This window comes from Balaenoptera musculus, chromosome 15 (genome assembly GCF_009873245.2).
Source record: "Balaenoptera musculus isolate JJ_BM4_2016_0621 chromosome 15, mBalMus1.pri.v3, whole genome shotgun sequence".
NCBI lineage: Eukaryota > Metazoa > Chordata > Mammalia > Artiodactyla > Balaenopteridae > Balaenoptera > Balaenoptera musculus.
Genome location: NC_045799.1, coordinates 16209844 through 16228685, shown reverse-complemented (window position 1 = coordinate 16228685; position 18842 = coordinate 16209844). Strand labels below are relative to the sequence as shown.

Sequence of the window (18842 nt, the reverse complement as noted above, 5' to 3'; positions counted from 1 at the left end):
TCTTTGGGGGTTGCTGGGGTAGGAGGGCAGTACAAAGAGATAATATCCATCCAGAACATTTGAAACCGAAGTATGAGATCTACACTGCAAGTGACTGAAACGTGCCATGTGTACTAAAATGCCAGAGATGGAGAAGACGCACAGCAGTTTCAAATACCACACCCCGTCCCCCAACTGAAGCAGCCCCACTCGAAGTTGCTTCTCACATAAGAAACTTCATGTGACATGTCTCAGGGTGAAGAGCACCAGCAGGGGTTTATTTAGTGATGGTTAATGATTCTCTCAAACAATATAGGGCAGGCCAGCTAGTTTATTCATATTGAATCTAAACCTTAGATCTCTGGCTTAACAATAACATAGGAAACCTTTAAAGACACAATAAATCTTGCGTTAAATCAGAGCTGGTTTAAACCAGTCATAAAACTTCTAATACTCTGGGCTGGCAACTACAGCAATGACAAATGTTCAGTCCAGGTACAAAACCACATTTCATCCTCCTTGGCACCCAAATCTTAAACAGATCTGAAAAATGCTGAAAAGTTGTTTTTCAAAGGCTTTCACCATAGACCCACTGCTACCAGTCAAGCAATTGTTTCTTCATCCCCCAGGAACAGTTCTAAATGAGAGGGATTGTTCTTTTGATCGGCTTGCCTTGGTGGGTATGTAAGAACTCAGAGAGTTAAATTTAAAGAATGAAGATTAACTGAGATGCCAAGAAAAGTTTTTATTGCAAGCACAGTGAGCAGGAGATGTCTTCTCACCCAAAGCGGCCGCAAGGTCTGTCGTTAACTAAATCTCTCTGACAACCCTTCACTGGTTAAAGCACAGTAATGAGCTTCTTGCTCTCAGGTGTACATCATTTCTGCCATGTGGGACATTTTCTTGGGAATATACAAGTAATACTCCATGTAGCCTGACAGGTCCTCAATGGTCACGTCATCCACGAAGACTCGAGCTTGCTCAGAACAGGAGCGGGGGGAGCCAGACAGAGTTCTTGTGTGAAGCGACTGAGAGTAGTCTTCAAGCGTGGACCGTCGCTCTGGGGCTAAGGGAGGGATGTTCTGCAGGCCTGAAAAGGAATATACCTCCATATCATGCCACCTCTTACACTGGCACTCCTTGCCTATGCATGCACATGGCTTGCCCTGGTTTAGCCTGGAAACGGATTCAAAGTCAGAGAGATCATTGGCCTTGAGACTTGCTTGGGAGATCTGGGGAGCATCAGAGGAGTCTTCCTCCTTACTCTCTGATGGGAGCCTTGGAACCGAAGTTCTCAAAGGCTCAATAACTGCCCCTGTGTGATGAGTATCGAGAGAAGTTGAGCAATCTCCTGCATTGAACTCTTTAGGGGTTGAAATTCCCAGCCCACTGCTGCCATCAGGGGAGTCCGCCTGGCTTTTGTGCTTGAGCTGGCCGCTGGAAGAAGCAGCTATTGTACTGCAATGTATAAACTTTGGAGGATGAAGGACAGGAGACTTAGAACGCCGACGACGCTGGGTCCTCACTGCTCCTCGTGAAGACTTCCTTGTAGACCTAAGAGGAAAAAAATGCACAGGAAGATGTTGGAATACAGAGGTCTCCTAAAGAGATTCTTTAAGACAGTTGGAAATTTGCCACCTCTCTGGTTTATGAGTCTAAATAAGTTTCCCCCAAAGAGATGTGCCTACCTCTATTTTCAAGCTGCCTAAGTCTCTGTGTCTCAAAAATGTCAACATCTCCTTATTACCAAGGTATAGAAACAGGAGAGGTAAAGGGTAAGTGTTAAATCGCATTTCTTGGACGAAACATTTGGCACAGAATACCTGTCTGCCCTGCCCAAGCCTCGGCTTGGGAACCTTTGACCAGTGGGTCTGGAGAAGCACCCTGCACAGACAACTTAGACTGATGCTGTAAAACCTCAATGCTGTGCTCCATGCCCTGAATGCAGCACAGCAGCTTCAGTACCACTGTGGGGCTAATGCTACAAATAGCCACTCTGCCGTGATTACTCAACAGAAGAGCAGATTTAGAATTCATTTCTATCACTGGGAACAGCTGAAAAACAGATTTAGGCTCTCTGAAGTTTTCAGATATTGGGAATTATCAGACATACTATAACGTTTTATAAAATTTTAAATAGATAAGAATTGAGGGAGTTCCCTGGTGCGGCAGTGGTTAAGAATCTGCCTACCAATGCAGGGGACACAGGTTCGAGCCCTGGTCCGGGAAGATCCCACATGCCACGGAGCAGCTAAGCCCGTGCGCCACAACTACTGAAGCCTGCGCGTCTAGAGCCCGTGCTCCACAACAAGAGAAGCCGCCACAATGAGAAGCCCACGCACCACAATGAAGAGTAGGCCCTGCTGGCCGCAACTAGAGAAAGCCTGTGCGCAGCAACAAAGACCCAAGGCAGCCAAAAATAAATAAATAAATAAATAGTAAATAAATTAAAAAAAAAAAAATTGAGCAAAGAGAAAAAAAGAATCAAAATTGCCAAGCAAATTTGAAAACAGAACCAAGTAGAACTTTAAAAACTTTGCAACTGAAATTAAACTAAATAGATGGGCTAAACAGCAGAATACATACAGCTAAGAAAAGAAAATACTGGAGGATAAATCTGAATTATTTACTACAGGGGTCAGCAAACTGCAGTCTGTGAATCAGATCCGGCCCCTACCTGTTTCTGTACAGCCCGTGGACACTGCTCCCACAGGCTAGAACTGTGAGCCATGCAGACACGCCTGAGGTGTCCCCCGCTTCGCCCCTGTTCTTCCCTCCGCTCCCTGTGCCTGTCTTCCTGGCCAGCAGACATGTGCGTTACACCACGGCCTGGGGCCCTCACTGGCTACCATCTTCATGTTGGGGCTCTGCTGTCAACAACTGCTAGGTACTGAGAGGTAGAATCTCAGTTTGTGCCAGGCTCTCTGGAGGAGAGAGGGCGTGCTGGAATCTGGGTGCCACTGAGGCAGAGAGTAAAACTGACCCTGACAACGCTCCCTCCCCACCCATCCCACCAGGCTCATCATTTCAGCCTGAGACTGTCTCAGCGACTGAACACAAAGTGTGTCCACCAGCCAGGATGGTGAACATCAAGCAAACAGGGCGGGGCAGGAGTTTTCTTCCTTTTTAAGTACCTACAAAATATCCCTGGATCTCACCTCTTGGCCTCCAAAGCCTAAAATATTTATTTTCTGACCCTTTACCAAAAAAGTTTGCCAACTCTTGACCTATAAGGCAGCACAGAAACTTAGAGATTTGGAAATATGTAAAAGTTAAGAGGTATGTAAGACAGAATAAAAAGTCTGGAGTCTCTGAAAGAAAGAATACAGTGAATGGGAACACAGGTAATTTTTTAAGAGATAATGGCTGACAAATTTTCTGAATTGATGCAAAAAGAGAATCTACAGATAAAAGCAGCACACACTAAAGGAGGACAACTAACTGGAGAATACCAAAAACAATAGGAATACCTTAACAGCAGCTAAAGAACTAGGCAGATTATTTCCAAAAAAAAAAAATTATTTGAATAAAGATCCTATAAGTAACACATTTTTAAATTTAATGGACATATATAAAACCTAAGAATGATTAAAGGAGAGCCATTCTTCTCAAACACACATAGAACATTTATAAAAATTGACTACAATCCAGGCTATACAGCAAGTCTCAGCAAATTCACAATGAGAAGAAAGGGTCTTCTTTACCCAGTGCATCTTGGGTTCTATATCATAACACTCTTTTCTGGATACTTAGGAAAGCAAATCCAATAGTATGCTAAGGTGTTGGGATAAAAATCATCTGCAATGAGAAGCTCTTACCCATGCCAACTGTCTTTAGATGCACATGTGGTTTTAGGTTTGGTATCATCCACTGCTGTTCTGCCTGACGCTCTGACACTTGTGCCTTCTCCAACAGACAGAGAAGCTATGGACCTGAAGACAAGAACAAAGTTTACTGCTTAGAAAACCATGAAAGGAGGAGAACGTATTGCTCTCACCAACCCAAATGCAACTCGTATGAATACCTTTATTATCCTTCTAGTTTGGGTTTCTCAAAAATTGCCCAGCTTGTAGTGTAAATTTTCCTCCAAAACCAAATTTGGAGGATCCCTAAGAGCTCGCAGTTGCAAAATCATAAGCCAAAGAATGATTCTTAAGTATAACCAGCAGTGGGATATAAATAGACTTTTAGGTTGTTTATCTGGGGCAGATCAGGCCTTACATCCAGGGAGAATGCTAACGACATGACCACTTACTTTATATGGGCAAACCAGAGCCATGGAAACTAACTTCAGGAGCAAAAACTTTAGGAGACTCAATCTGACTTTAGGAGACTCAATCTAAATGAATACTTTTTCAAACAGTATACAACTTATACAAAAATATTCTAATTTTTACAACCAATAGACTTGAAATATTACTCAGAGTTAAATCTCTGCAGTTTAAAATTACACAAGTAACATGGGTTCCCAGTAAAGAAGATGAAAAAATTTAAAAGAGAGAAAAGAATCATCTATAATCTCACAACCCAGAGGTCACCAACATTAACATTTAACATCAAATTCTTTTGGACCTTTTCAATACACACATACATAAACACATATACAGGGCTCCTACTATACATGCTGTAGTGTTGATAAATATCCTTTAGAAAGAGACAATCTACTAAGTAAAAAGATGTTCACTAAAATAGAATTTAAAATAACCTTAAATGTCTAATAATAGAAAATACTGTACTATATAAATTATGGCCAATCTGTACAATGGAATATTAGGAATTTATTAAAAATTAAGTGTGCTAAGAACTTTTAATGACATGGGAGAATGTTTATAACATAATATTATGTTATGCTTGTAACATAAGAGAAAACAGCATGGATAAACACCTGTACATATATTACGATCTCAACTGTGTAAAAAAAGTGAACGCTGGTATTACAGATGCTCTAGATATTAACTGCGGTATTGGTAAATTGTGATTTTTTACTTCCTTTTTTATCCCTTTTTTTGTTTTTGTGATTTACCCATAATAAGCATGTATTATGTTATAGTCTGATGAAAAAGACTATGTTGTTTTATAATAAATATATAAAGATTTGTCCTGATAAGACAAATACCATTAGAAACCAAAACCTGTTGAACAGGATCATGCTAAATTCCTGGCAAGGCTTGGTTACTTTATGAGTCAGTACCTCACATGTTCCATTAGTAAATCAGCAACAATACAAAACAACTAGAATACATACTAGATACACTATACAAGTCTTATTCTGCTTAGTCACAGTAATGACTCACCCCTTGTATTCTTATTTGGTTTTCTCAAATGTTCTCCACTGCTCCTTCTCTTTCTATAATTTTACTCAAAGTACAGCGCATGCTACAAATATATAATATTTGACCATATATTGTACAGGCATTTTGAAAAGTTTTTTTATGTTCCAAGTAATTTTTAGGGGCATGGAACTAGCTTATGTTCCAACTTCTTAAAACACCAGGAAAGAAGTCTGTATATCAAAAGTTATATAAACTTATACACTAAGGGATACATGTACGTGTGCATTTATACATTCCTAGCATTTTCCTGATTAAAAAATATATATTTCTATACCAGAAATCCCAAAGGAATACACTATGAGACTGCAATCTGGAACTATTTGTTTTTCTGCTTTGTTTCTGTTTCCCAAAACAGCTTATAAAGTACTGATCAATTCTAATGGCAAGATGACCATATTGGAAAATCACTAGGAGAAGGTACTTATTTGAAGTATCATGGAAGCAAATGTAAGCACCTGTAACAGCTACTGTGCAAATCTATTAGCATAAATTCTCTCCTTTGGTAGGCCAAAAATAGTACTAGCAATAAGCAGACAGCTATAACAACAACTAACAACTATTTAATTTTACATGCACCAGGTACCGAATGCATTTCTTCATGTTGTCTTCAAGGTACCATATAAAAGAATGGTTAAGAGCAGAGGTTCCGGAGATAAACTGTCTGGGTTCAAATCCTGGCTCTACCACTTCTTACCAATGTGACCTTTTGCAAGTGACTTAATTCATCTGTAGCTCCTCTGTAAACTATATAGTATACTCTGTAGTATCTATCTTCTAAGTTGGCAGTAAGGATTAGATGATATGTACAGAGTACTTAAGCCAGTGTCTAAGGCATAGTAAATGAGTAATAAATTTTAGCAATCATTATTTACTCCTTGCTGTGGAGTGTTCAGTTTCCATTCATGAAATGAAATATTCTTATATCCATTAAAACTTTGAGATTTCTTCTGGCCTGGGGCAAAGATGGGGGATGAAAAGAGTCCTGCATAGAACACTTTGCAAAGGGTGAAATATTAACATTCAGACAGCAGCTGGTCTGCAGGTGCTCTAATTAGTTTGGCCAAAGGGTCCAAGATTATTGATCTCAGTGACAGAACCCTAATGAACAGAGGTTTCCATAGTGATAGGGTCAGCAATCAGAGCCCATGAAATCGACAATGCCTGCAGAGATTCCTGTTGAGCCAATTCACTTTTAGTGAAAAATACTGTGATTCCCTAGAGATCTATGAGGAACTCTCTGATGGGACACAGCCTGATGTTTGATTAAAAAGATGTGGGGGGAGGGGGGAGGGGGAAGGGGAACCCTCCTCAAAGTTAAGAAGAACCCCCAGCCTTGGAGTACAAATGAGCACCTACTTTTCAAAATTTAACAGAAGAGTTTCTTTTATAAGTAAAACAATGCTGTACAGAATTTGGTAAAATGTCACACTATTAATATTGACACCTTCTACAAATAAAAAGAAATTTTAGAAGAGAAAGAGCTCCCCTGAGGAAATGTCTATTTAAATCTAGTAAACAATTCCCCAATAATATATTCCATATTTAATTACCCTGATGCATCCACTCTTAATTTCTTGAAAGCAGTTTGTAGACTCTCCTCCTCTCCATCCTTGGCTTCAGATTTCATTGTGAAAGTTTTTACACTACTATGAATGTTCCCGTTAATACTAAAAAGAAAATAAAAATAAAATGAACAAAGTGAAAATAAGTGAGTTCAAACATATACTTTTGTTAAAATCTATATTCCTGATACTACCATTGCTTGTTAGGGGGAGAAAAAGCAAATTTCTACTTCTAAAAAGAAGTTTTGGGCTTCCCTGGTGGCACAGTGGTTGAGAATCTGCCTGCCAATGCAGGGGACACGGGTTCGAGCCCTGGTCTGGGAAGATCCCACATGCCGCGGAGCAACTAGGCCCGTGAGCCACGACTACTGAGCCTGCGCGTCTGGAGCCTGTGCTCCGCAACAAGAGAGGCCGCGATAGTGAGAGGCCCGCGCACCGCGATGAAGAGTGGCCCCCGCTTGCCGCAACTAGAGAAAGCCCTCGCACAGAAACAAAGACCCAACACAGCCAAAAATAAATAAATAAATAAATAAATAAATAAATAAATAAAACTAAAAAAAAACAAAAAAAGGAAGTTTCAATGACTAGGAAACTGTAGGTTTTATTTCTTAAGAGAAGACACATGAAATAATACAGAAAAAGTATATTTATTATGATGGAATTTAAACTGTCCAAATACTTGATGCCAATATCCTACAGTTTTGGAAACTACGTCACCTAAAACCTGTGTTTAAGTATACTTTTTAACAGGAGGGGAAATCTCTCCAGTTGTAGAAGTCTAGAAACCTACAGACAAAATGACCTCTGCACCAGAAATATAAGGGAAAAGCTCAACTTATAGGACTCTGAGCTTTAAAACACTACTGAGGGGACTTCCCTGGTGGCGCAGTGGTTAAGAATCCGCCTGCTGATGCAGGGGACATGGGTTCGAGCCCTGGTCCGGGAAGATCCCATATGCCGCGGAGCAACTAAGCCCATGTGCCACAACTACTGAGCCTGCACGACACAACTACTGAAGCCCACACGCCTAGAGCTTGTGCTCCACAACAAGAGAAGCCACTGCAATGAGAAGCCCACGCACCGCAACGAAGAGTAGCCCCGGCTCACCGCAACTAGAGAAAGCCTGCGCGCAGCAACGAAGACCCAACGCAGCCAAAAATAAATAAATAAATTTATTTTTTTAAAAAAAGACACTACTGAGTGTTTGTCTCATCCAGCTCTAAATATTTCAGGTAAGAATAACTTTGTGACACATGATAGCATTTCTCTAAAGCAATCCTGACCCAGATATCAATATTTATACTCATATTAATATTCATACCCATGTATCAAGATGTTACCATTACTAAGGCAGGATTGCAAGCACGTTTCAATGATACTGCTTACTCCACACTCAACCTTTGTTTTCTTTAGCTTCAAATACTTTCTTACAAGAATAGATGAACTATACTTGCAACTCAAAAACAAACTTAAAACAAAATTAGCTAAAAGAGGTAGAAAGTAAAGGAAAAAAACTGAAATTATTATTCTACAGATGTGCCTTTAAATGATCTCCACTTAACTAGCTTGATTAACCAAAGTTCTCCATTTCTTCTACCCTGATTTTTATATTTAAACCAAAAAAAAAAAAAAAAAAGATGGGGGGGAGGCAGGGGAGAGAGACCAACGAAAGCAACAAGAGATACAATAGAGAAGTTAATAAATTCTTTGACTCTAGTCTCCCATTTTTTTTTTACTCAGGGTAAAAAACTTCTTAATACCACATCCTGAACAAAGCATAAATCAGTCTCTACAAACATATCACAGGGAATCAGAAAGAAAAAAGTAAAACAAAAAATATAAGATGGGGAATTTTGAAGCAAAGAATTCACCGTACCGTCTCTATTTCTAGAGTGCCCTTAGACACTCTCAGAGGGAGCAGTGCCTCTCTGTGGATCCTTGGATCCTCTCTGATTCTACATCTGCTCATTTCTCAGGGGTGGGTTTGATGTTATTGTGAGACCTCTAATATTCTACAGGTCACGGTGTCACAACATGTTTGATATAATGTAACCATGTAGTACCAGTGGCAAAATTAAGAAGTGATCAAGACTATTTGTTTCATTTATTAATGTGTAGAAGGTATTTTAGGCAGATCTCTCTGGGGAGCACTGAAAACAGTCTCAAAAGAATTCAGCTAGCTTTCACCTCAACTTCTTAAGACAAAAAGTTTAAATACACTCCCCATATGTATTTTGCTGGTTTACTTAACCAGTACATCAATTTGAGGAAACATTATCAGTTCCACATTTCACTGGTTCCTAACTCTTCGCGATTCAGAGGAGGATCCTCTCCCAGATACACAATAATGTTCTATATACTTGGGGAGAGGGGTGAGCAAAGATCACATATTCTATTATTTTTGAAGCTCCACAGCATCTAAAAGGGTGCTTCTGTAGTCTATAAACAAATTCTTCCTGCTGAAGAATACGGGGATACAAGGGAGATACAAGGGAGAACCTGACACCAGGACTGTGAACCCTATTCCTGTAAGGACTGGAATCTCATTCCTGCCCTAACACTGTGCTAAGATGCTCTGCACCCAAACACGGAACTTTTAATTATACAGTGTTAACTTAACATTACTGCAGGTGACCTCTAGATCTTAATACAAACTTAGCTAACATTCTTGTTGACACACTAAAAGATCCATCAGTTAAAAACCAAAACAGACCAAAATAAAACTGGCTACAGACTAAAACTTTAGGAATGAAGTTCCAACTAAACTATTCTCAGACTTCCAGCATTTTGATTACTCACCTTTTCCCTCAGTTATATTAACCCAGGGCAAAGGTGACTCTTAGGCATGACCGTAAGAGCTAAATCAGAGCATGTTTGTAATTACAAAAAAGCTTATTACGCTCCTCCCTCTTCCCAGCTTCCCATTCACTCAAATCAAGAGCTGTACAACTAACTCCGGGAAATATGTACCTGATTTGCCCTTCTTCATTAATATTAAATTTGTGGGAGGCGTTCTTGCAGTTTTTACTGCTCTAACTTCTTGAAATTGAACAATCCCCCCAAAGATCAAACTTCTACTTTGTTTTAAGTCAAATCACAAGGGGCCTCGGATTTTCCCTAACCTTTCAAAAAACACAAAATTCTTTTAAGTTCCTCCATCAAAAGGGCAAATTCCTGATTTTCTCTGACTTTCAGCGAAGAGTATGTCTCACAATCTTATTTACATCTTGCAGTTTTAACCAAAACCTCTTTGAACCTCAAGCCTAGGTCCAAATTGCCAGGACCCTGAAAAGACCTGAGAACGATCAATAAAGGATCTGCGCGTAAGCCTGTCATCACAATGTTAAAGATTTAGAAAATTTCCCTGCCCACCAAGAAGCGTGGAATCCGGGAAAGAAAATCGCGTCCATCAACTCTGGAAGATACAAACAAGACTAAGTTGCAACAATCGGCCCCCGAGACAAAACACGTTCACGCTTCTCTCTACTGACTCAACCCCCACACTCTCGGTGCAAGAGCACGATGTTAACTCTTTTTACCCAGAAACTGGATCGGTCGTGGTTAAACATGGGGGGAAAGGTCGGGACCTGGGGGGTTCGGAGAAAGGGGAGCTGTCCAGGGCCCTAGCTGTGTCCGCCCGGGGTCTCCCGCTGGAAAGCTGCCCCTTGAGGATACTCCCCGGGCCAGAATGAGAGACTTGGGTCAGGCCAATAGGCAAGGGATGCAGGAGGAGGCGGGGGCAGAGCCGAAGAGGCACACACAACGAGACTGGGGCTCAGGAACGAGCGGGAAAGAGCGGGAAGGGGCAAAGGGCGGCCGAGAAAGGCGAAAAGGGGAAGCTACGGACGAGCGGGAGAGGGCGGAGGCGAGGGACGGGGCGGGGGCAGCAGAGGCGGGAAGGGGTGAGAGAGCGGAGCTCGGGCAGGGCCAGGCCGCAGCAGCGGAGGGGGCGCGGAGAAGCGCAGGCCCTGCCCAGCCCAGGCAGCCAGCGCTGAGGGAACGACGCGACGCGAGGCAGGAGCGCCCAGAGGCGGCCAGACCGGGCCTGGAGGCCGAGACGCGGGGCCGCGGCGCCTCCCAGTCACGTCTGGCACGCACCTCCTCGCAGCAGGGGCGCTCCGGTGAGCCAGTCCGGTCACTTCAGATCGTCTCTCCCCGATCGCGGCGCCTGACTGACCCGGATCTAAATCCGCGGAGGGGGCGACCCGCGCCTCCGGAGTCGCACTGCGCCTGCGTCACTCAGACACGAGCCCCGCCCCCTGTTCGTGCTCCTCCCACCCCAGTGACTAGGCAACGCGGCAGGCCGTGGTTGCGCAGGCGCGGGGCGGTGGCCGCGCCTCTCAAACGCCTGACGCCCGCCCCTCGCGAAGCACGTGCGCCTGACGTTATTTCCTGTTATTCTCTTAACTCGCCCCTCCCTCCGCAAAGGGTTCGCTATGGAACGGGTTTTGGGGTGTGCCTCCTTCCTCCTCTCGGTCAGGTGAGTGGGTGGGCGTTGTCCTTCGCTGCCGAGCTGCCTCCACTTCCCCGGGTCTCCCTGTGCTTGGTGCTCCACCTGGAGTCAGCGAGGCTGCGGAATTCCGCGGGGTGAGGCCAGGGTGGGGGATTTTCACAGCGACGGAGCCCGTCTGAGCGCTTGGCCCAAGCCTCCTCGATGCTCGAATCTGGACGGCCTGCGACATCTCCAGGGCTCCGACACCAACCCAGGACTCCCGGGGATCTTCCAGGGCTGCAGAGACGCAAGGAAGTATCGGACACGGTCAGGACCGTGAACGTGACGCCGGAATTGGAACTGAAATGCCTTCGCTTTAATACGCCTGTTGTTTGACTTGAGGCAACTGCGTTTCCCCCTCTGGGCCTCAGTTTCTCCATTCCGTTAAGTGAGGACCTTGGACTGTTTCAGCGAATCTCGTTTTTTTCAGGCGTGGACTCCTTTGAGAATCCGGTGAGAACTGTAGAACACCTCGACAGAGAAACGCACATGCGTACTAAATTTTGCAAAAAGTTTTGGACAGTTCACCTAAGTAGGTTATTTTTAGGGATCTTTTCCATTTGTATGACTCTGACGGTTGCTCAGATGGCGGGCAGAGAAGGGGTGGGCTGAGCAACAAGCTGCCACTCCCTCCAACACCAAGACTGGTTCTGCTGCGCTAGCTGTGCCCCTCCTCACTCAGCACGCCCCAGCTCCACGTCTGCATTTCTCCGAGCTTTATAGGAAAAGATGGCTTTCCTCAGTAGAATGGGCTAGAGTTGGTTACGGCCCAACCTTTGTGTGAGGTTGTCACCTGAACCAAAACTTGACCCTCCCACTCCCCAATACCTTAGCTGTAATCACCTAACTAGATAGGCTGCTGAAAATAGCTTAGTATATTCAACTTAACTACAGCCAGATCTTGGAATGCCTGGGAATGGAATCTACAGGTCATTGGATAAGGTTGTTAAAGCATGTCGTGGTCCCTGGGTAAAACATTTTAAATCCTTCTTGTTCATAGGAGAGGCTCAGTAACTGACAAGGAATGAAAAAAACCTATTGGGACTTCCCTGGTGGCACAGTGGTTAAGAATTCGCCTGCTAATGCAGGGGACACGGGTTCGAGCCCTGGTCCGGGAAGATCCCACATGCCGCGGAGCAGCTAAGCCCATGGGCCACAACTACTGAGCCTGCACTCTAGAGCCCGCGAGCCACAACCGCTGAAGCCCGCGGTGCCTAGAGCCGGTGCTCCGCAGCAAGAGGAGCCACTGCAACGTAGAGTAGCCCCTGCTTGCTGATAGAGAAAGCCTGCGTGCAGCAATGAAGACTGAACACAGCCAAAAGTAAATAAAATAAATAAATTTATTAAAAAAAAAAGAAAACGTCCTGTTAATTGTGAAGTTCCGACATCAAACCTGATGATGCTAATAACGACTACCCTGTACTATGCAGCAGCCACGCACATGTTCGCACATTTAATATTCCTGTGATTTTACACATTTTACAGATGAAGATGACTGGGACTCAGATATCTTGTTCTAGTTCCCGTTCTATGTCACACAGCACTACGAAGTGACTGAGTCAGGATTTAAACAGTCTCAAAAGCCTGGTCACCCACTGCTGCCCATCTCTCAACATCTCTTATAAAAGAATAAGCAACAGGAAAAGTATTGGGATTTCCCTGGTGGTCTAGTGGTTAGGATTTGGTACCTTCAGTGCCGTGGCCGGGGTTCAATCCTAGGTCAGGGAACTGAGATCCCACAAGCTGTGTGGTGTGCCAAAAAAAGGAAAATATGGTGCATTTTTTCCATCAGAAGATGCCAAGGGAATTTCATCAAGACCAAATACATGTTTTTAAGCTGTCATTTGAAAATATTCCTTCGGGTAAAACCACACATCCTTGAGGGCAAGGACTGTATCTAGATCAGTTGAATTCCCAAAGCCTAACACAGTTCCTGGTTAGTTAGTTCCTAGCTACTTACGGTTTTGGTGAATTCTTCATTTTACCTTATTTCCACCCATACGGCGTTAAAATCCTGAAAACTAAAATGTCTTAAAATGCTTTGTTTTAGGTAAGTATGTCTCCATCATAAAGTTGGGTGCTTTCTGAGGATGTGGCTCATTGATCTGGGAGTATTTGGAAGGCGAGAACCTCTTGGGAATAAAGTCTGTTAACTCACGCTACCTGATGTGGCCGGAAATTTCAAGTCATTAGATATAGGCCTGATCACTGTGTGGTACCTCTTGACAATGAGAGAGAGAAGCCACAAAACGTGACCTGAGGGAACAAAAAACCCGATCTGCGCTCCTACATCAGCGACACAGGATCTTTCCAGCCAAAGAAAAAGCCCTGAACTTATGTGGAGACTATATTCAGGAAACTGTCTTGGTATTAACTTAATGCACATGGTAATGCCATCTAACCAGAAAGCTATGGTAGCTGTAAAATTCCTTTAACAGTATACTTCCTTCTTGTTACATGAAGCTTATAAGTGATTGAACAGAGGAAACCTAGTTCCATCAAAGTATACTGCAAAAGCAATCAATTTATATAGGAAGGTAACTTTCGATTTTAAAAAATAACTTTGGGGAAGGTAAGTTCAAAGCCTTAAAAAAAAATTTTTTCCCCCCAATGATATGGCTGCCATCCTACAAGTTGGTAATCTGGAAGATAGCCTTTTCTTATGTTTTAAGGCTCAAATAAATTAATTTATTGCTTACCTTGATATTTTTAAAATGACTTTGGAGTGGAAGATGGTGATGATGATGATCCTTTGTGTCGATTTAGAAGGTTTGTCTCGTGGAATTTTCAGAACCAACTCGTAAAACAGGTGCTTTTATTATGTCCATTTTACAACTGAGGAAACTAAGCTCAGAACAGTTAGGTAACTTGCCCAAGGTTACACAGCTTGTAAATGGCAGAACTGGGATTCAAATCTAGACGTCTTGACTCTACACCCACCTTCCTGATCACTGAGTTACACCACTTTTCTTATCCTCAACCCCGCTACCGCTTTCACACCCTGACTAGATCAGGGATACCCGCTTCTACCTGGGATATACTGTTGGGCTTGAGGAAATTGGCTGTCCAGGGTTTGGAACTGTGATCCAGCTAGATGTGCCTTGCCCGCTCATTTCAATTCCCCAGAGGGGCCTTCCCGGGCCACCCTAGTAGCCCCCTTCATGCTGCATCCCTTTACTTGGCTTTATTTTTCATTATAGCACTTACCACTATTTGACAATGTATATTTATTATCACTTCCCTCACTAGAATAGAAGCTACCTGAGAACAGAGACCTCGTCTCTTTTGTTTATCACTACTTTTTTCATTGAATCTAAGGTGCACATTTTCCCACAATTCAGGACTCCGAAAATCTGGATGCATCTTCTGATCGGCTGTCCTAATTTAATTGGTAGCATTTATTATACCTATAGTAAATGGTGAGTCTTTAAAATGGTAATGTCTTAGAGTGGTTGGCAATACAGTCTATCCCCAGGGCCAAAAGTCTGGCACCAAGCTGGCACTTGGTAATTACGTGTTGAATAAAAGCATTGAGTGTTCACTATGTGTGAGAAACTATTTAAATATTTTTGATCCCCACAATTATCCTGTTACGAAACACTTCCTGCTGCCAAAGCAGTGTGGTAGTGGGAATTCCATGTGTGTTGATCATGTTGGAAGATGGCAAGTAAAGAGAGCTGTGTCCTAGTCGGCTCTGCTCTGCTGTGGGACCACGGTGCCTTTCGTGTCCTCAGTTCCCTCTTGTTCTTTGCACAACCTTGCTGAGTACCTGCAGCTTACCCAGTGCTGCTCAGAAGCCCTTGAGAAGCTCATGGGCTAGTTGGGACCCCCAGCGGAAACAGAGGCACAGGACGCCAATGTGGGCACCCAGAAGGGTTGCCTAGCTGGCCTGGAGGTGCAGCGGGTGTCTCCGAGAAGGCTTCCTGGAGGAGGTGCTGTAACTGGGTTTGGAATGTCAGGTATTGACCCGGGAAGTGGGAAGGGATGTGATGAGACCGCAGAGAGAGTCCAAGCCCACTCAAGGAGAGAATCGTGTTAAGGAGCTGGGATTGTGTCCTTAAGCAAAATGGTGATGTGCCCGTGGGCAGTTTATTTCACGCTGGAAGCCTCTTAGTAGATGGGGAGGGAGGCCAGCTAGAAGACACTCGAAATGATCTGAGTGAAGACCAGAACTGAAACAATGGCTGGAGGGCAATAGGAGGCCACAGAGTCTAAAGAGATTAGCGGGACTTGCCAGGGCCTGCGGGTCCGAGAGCTGTCCAGGCCTGAGTGAATGAGTGGCCAATAGGTGGCACTATTTACTGAGGAGGGAAATCCAGGAGAATACAAATTTGGGCACTGGTAGAGAGTTTATTTTAGACATAAGGAGTTTGAAATGCAGATGAAAGTGGGAATCACGTCACAGGATTTATCTTAAGAATCGTGGGAGCTATGGAAGAGAAGAGAAATGACTGCATTTATTCTAGAAAGATAACTCTGGTTTCAGCATGGATGGCACAGTGGTCTGAAAGCACGTGGCCATAGGAATGGAAAGCAGTTAAACAGTGTTGAAAGTTGTATAGACAGGCTTTGATAAGAGGTTGGATGTGAACAGAAGGGGCAGGGAGAGAAAGTCGATGAGGACAATTCGCTTTCTAGTTTAGCAACCGAATGGGTATTGTTGCCTATTTCTAATGTAACATTGAATCCAGTTGACAGGGAAGAGATGAAGAACCACATTTAAATGGAGGATCATAATAAAAGCTAATACTTTTATAGCTTTTCCTCTGTGTCAGAAAACTCATTCTAATTCTCACAAGGGTCCTATAAGATTATCCTTATCATCTTCGGTTTCCAGATGAGGAGACTGAAGCCAAGAGAAGTTAAGTTAACTTGCGTGAGGTCACTCAGCTGGTTAGCGATGGATCTGGAATTTGAACCAAGGCACTCAGTCTGGAGTCTGCTCTCACACGGGCTGTGCCTTCCTGTGACGTAGTACCTCTAAATGATGAGCTCAGTTTAGACACTTTGACCTTGAGAGATCTGCAGGGCAGCCACGAGGAGGTATCCAAGGAACGGGAAGAGATATGGGTCCGAAGTGAGAGATTCGGACTGGAAAGAGATTGTGGAGTCAGCACACAGGTGGCCGATGAAGCCACAGGGGAGGGCACGGGCCCCCACAGAGAGGTGAGAAGTACCACGAGGAAGGAAACAAGGGGAACCCTGGGAAGCGAGCAGTAAGCGTTCCAGTTGTGGGGAAGGTATCTTCCCTTCTGCACATGAATAAATTGGCATCAGGTTTACAGGTCACCAGCCAAAATTTATTGAGTTCGTTCAGCTTTGGGTACCCTGGCACAGCAGAGTTCTTGGACCTGTAACCCTAAGGACCTACCCTGGACGGTGGTAGGTCTTTTTTTCGCCCTTCACCACAACTGAAGGGCCTCTAGCTCCTCCGTCTACCACCTGTCAGCGTTGTCAGCCCAGGGGCCCTCCCCATCTCCAGGAATCCAGAAATAATGTCATTTGGGACTCCAGGTACCTCCTCAAGTTATTTTTAGCCTTTTACCCATACATTTCTTGTGTCTCCAGCTTGATTCTAAGCTTCTAGAGGGCAAGAAGCACATTTCCCCCCCAACTTTCCCCTATTCTCCCCCTGAGCCCCATTCACCCTGGGTATGTAGGTTAAATGTCCCTACGCTGTGTGCTCCCATAGCACCTCACACTTCCTCCATCATAGGCAGGGCTGCATCTTGTGTCCCTGGTACCCGGCACAGGGTCTGCCACAGAATCTACTGAATGAGAGAATCCGTCAGTCAATCAATCATCTTGCTCAATAAATAATTAGAGTTGCTCACTGGCTTTTGAGACCTCTAACTGGGGGCTGTTGGCTCCTTTGACAGCTGATTTTAGCAGCACCCGTCACAACAGTTTCTTGTTTGGGGAGGAATAAGCGAGAGGTGGGGAAGTGGAGATTAACTGTGTTTTCCTGTCATTCTATTCATAGCCCCCGAAGCTATTATGATAGCCCCCAAAGCTCACTTAACAAAAGGGAATGCTGATAGTTGATAGTTGCCTTCCTCAAATATTGGCTCACAGAAAGGGGAGGGAATGGGAACTTCGGGATGCCTTGATAAGTGACCTCACTCTGTCCCTCTAGGCACTGGTTCTGGTTAAATCTGCAGCAGCTTGAGTCCCAGGACTCAATCCTCAGGGCCTGGAGAGGGGATGGGAGGCTTTTCCTGGTAACTATTGATCACCAGCAGGGGAAGCGCTAGGATCGCAGATTCTCTTCCTTAAGTGTGATAAAACCCTTTACAGAGTAGAGTGGGTTTTCAAAACTGTTGAAGACTGAGAGTTATGAATCACTTGCCTTCTAGCTCAGATTTTCATTCAACTTTGCAATTTAAACTGTATGATGACATCAGGAAGGTATTAAGGCCAAGAAAGAGAACCAACCAGTAAAGCTACAGAAGAAAAGAATCTGTAAATGGTGAGGACAGGAAGGGATTATTGAGAAGAGCTACTGGGGTGCTGGTAATACTGTTTCTTGATCTGATGTTGGTTATAGGAATGTGTTCAGTTTGTGAAAATTCATCAAGCTATAACACATAGGTACATTTTTCTGTATATGTGTTAAATTTCAATAAAATATTTTAAAAACTAAAAAAAAACCTCTATGTATAACACAAGATATGTATTGGATTAGGGTGACTGTTCTTTTTACCCCATAAATCTTAACCTTATTGGAGTCACAAGACCCTCTGAAAAAGACCCAAGGTTAAGAACTTTTGCAGCAGCAAAATAGAGAAAAGGAGCTAAGCACATGAACAGATAGTTCACCAAAAAAAGAAATACAACTGACTCTCAAACATATGAAAAGATGCTTACTTTCAGTCTTCAAAAAATGAATGCTTGTTAAAAGTGCACAGAGATACCAATTGTAACCTATCTGGCTGGCAACAATTCCAAAGTCTGACGGCACATTCGGTGGGGTTGGAAGTAGGGGGTGGGCAGCAGGCAACAGGCTCTCTCAGATATTACTGGAGGGATTGTGAAATGACAAGTCTAGGAATCCACCCTGTAGATGACATTTGTACATCTATGCAATGACTTATGTAAAAGGTTAGCCATTGCAGCATTGGTTGTAAGAGCAAAAAGATTGGAAACAACCCAGGTGTCCATCTGTACAGGATCGGGCACAGAAACCATGGTGCGGCCCCATGCAGAAGTACTAGGTAGCTGGAAACAGAGGAAGCTCTTTGTGGACTGAGGAAAGCTCTCCAAGATACAGTAAGTAAACAACAAACAAAAAACCAAGATGTGAGCTAAGAATATATATTTGTATTACTTGTGTCTGAATAAAGAAACACTGAAAAGGTATACAGGACAGCAAGAGAAGCAGGTCAGAGAATGGGGGCGGGGGGGGAGCCAGACTTTGTACCGTGGACCTTGGGTTCTGATTTTTGAATCCTGAAGTATCTTACCTTCGCCAGACAA

At 43.6% G+C, this 18842-nt stretch overlaps 1 protein-coding gene and 1 long non-coding RNA gene across 2 annotated transcripts; one reads left to right on the top strand and one right to left on the bottom strand.

Annotated features, from left to right (window-relative positions):
* Positions 1–230: 230 nt before the first annotated feature.
* Positions 231–11101, bottom strand: OSER1 (oxidative stress responsive serine rich 1). The gene is made up of 4 exons (XM_036826903.1): positions 10973–11101; positions 6863–6979; positions 3798–3911; positions 231–1533 (listed from the first exon to the last, which is right to left on the bottom strand). Exons 2-4 carry the CDS (start codon positions 6937–6939, stop codon positions 846–848), a joined length of 879 nt encoding a protein of 292 aa, XP_036682798.1. The 5' UTR covers positions 6940–6979; positions 10973–11101; the 3' UTR covers positions 231–845.
* A 178-nt stretch (positions 11102–11279) lies between these two features.
* On the top strand, positions 11280–12516 carry LOC118881729. Its single transcript, XR_005016592.1, has 3 exons — positions 11280–11354; positions 11602–11819; positions 12367–12516. It is a non-coding gene; the product is annotated as an uncharacterized LOC118881729 (long non-coding RNA).
* The last annotated feature ends 6326 nt before the right edge of the window (positions 12517–18842 follow it).

Excerpts from the sequence above, each read along its gene's own strand:
- OSER1 (XM_036826903.1), bottom strand. The coding sequence starts at position 6,939 with ATGAAATCTGAAGCCAAGGATGGAGAGGAGGAGAGTCTACAAACTGCT. Across the intron at positions 3,912-6,862 it reads TTAAGAGTGGATGCATCAGG|GTCCATAGCTTCTCTGTCTG; the intron begins GTAATTAAATAT and ends TCTTGTCTTCAG. Across the intron at positions 1,534-3,797 it reads TCTAAAGACAGTTGGCATGG|GTCTACAAGGAAGTCTTCAC; the intron begins GTAAGAGCTTCT and ends TTTTCCTCTTAG.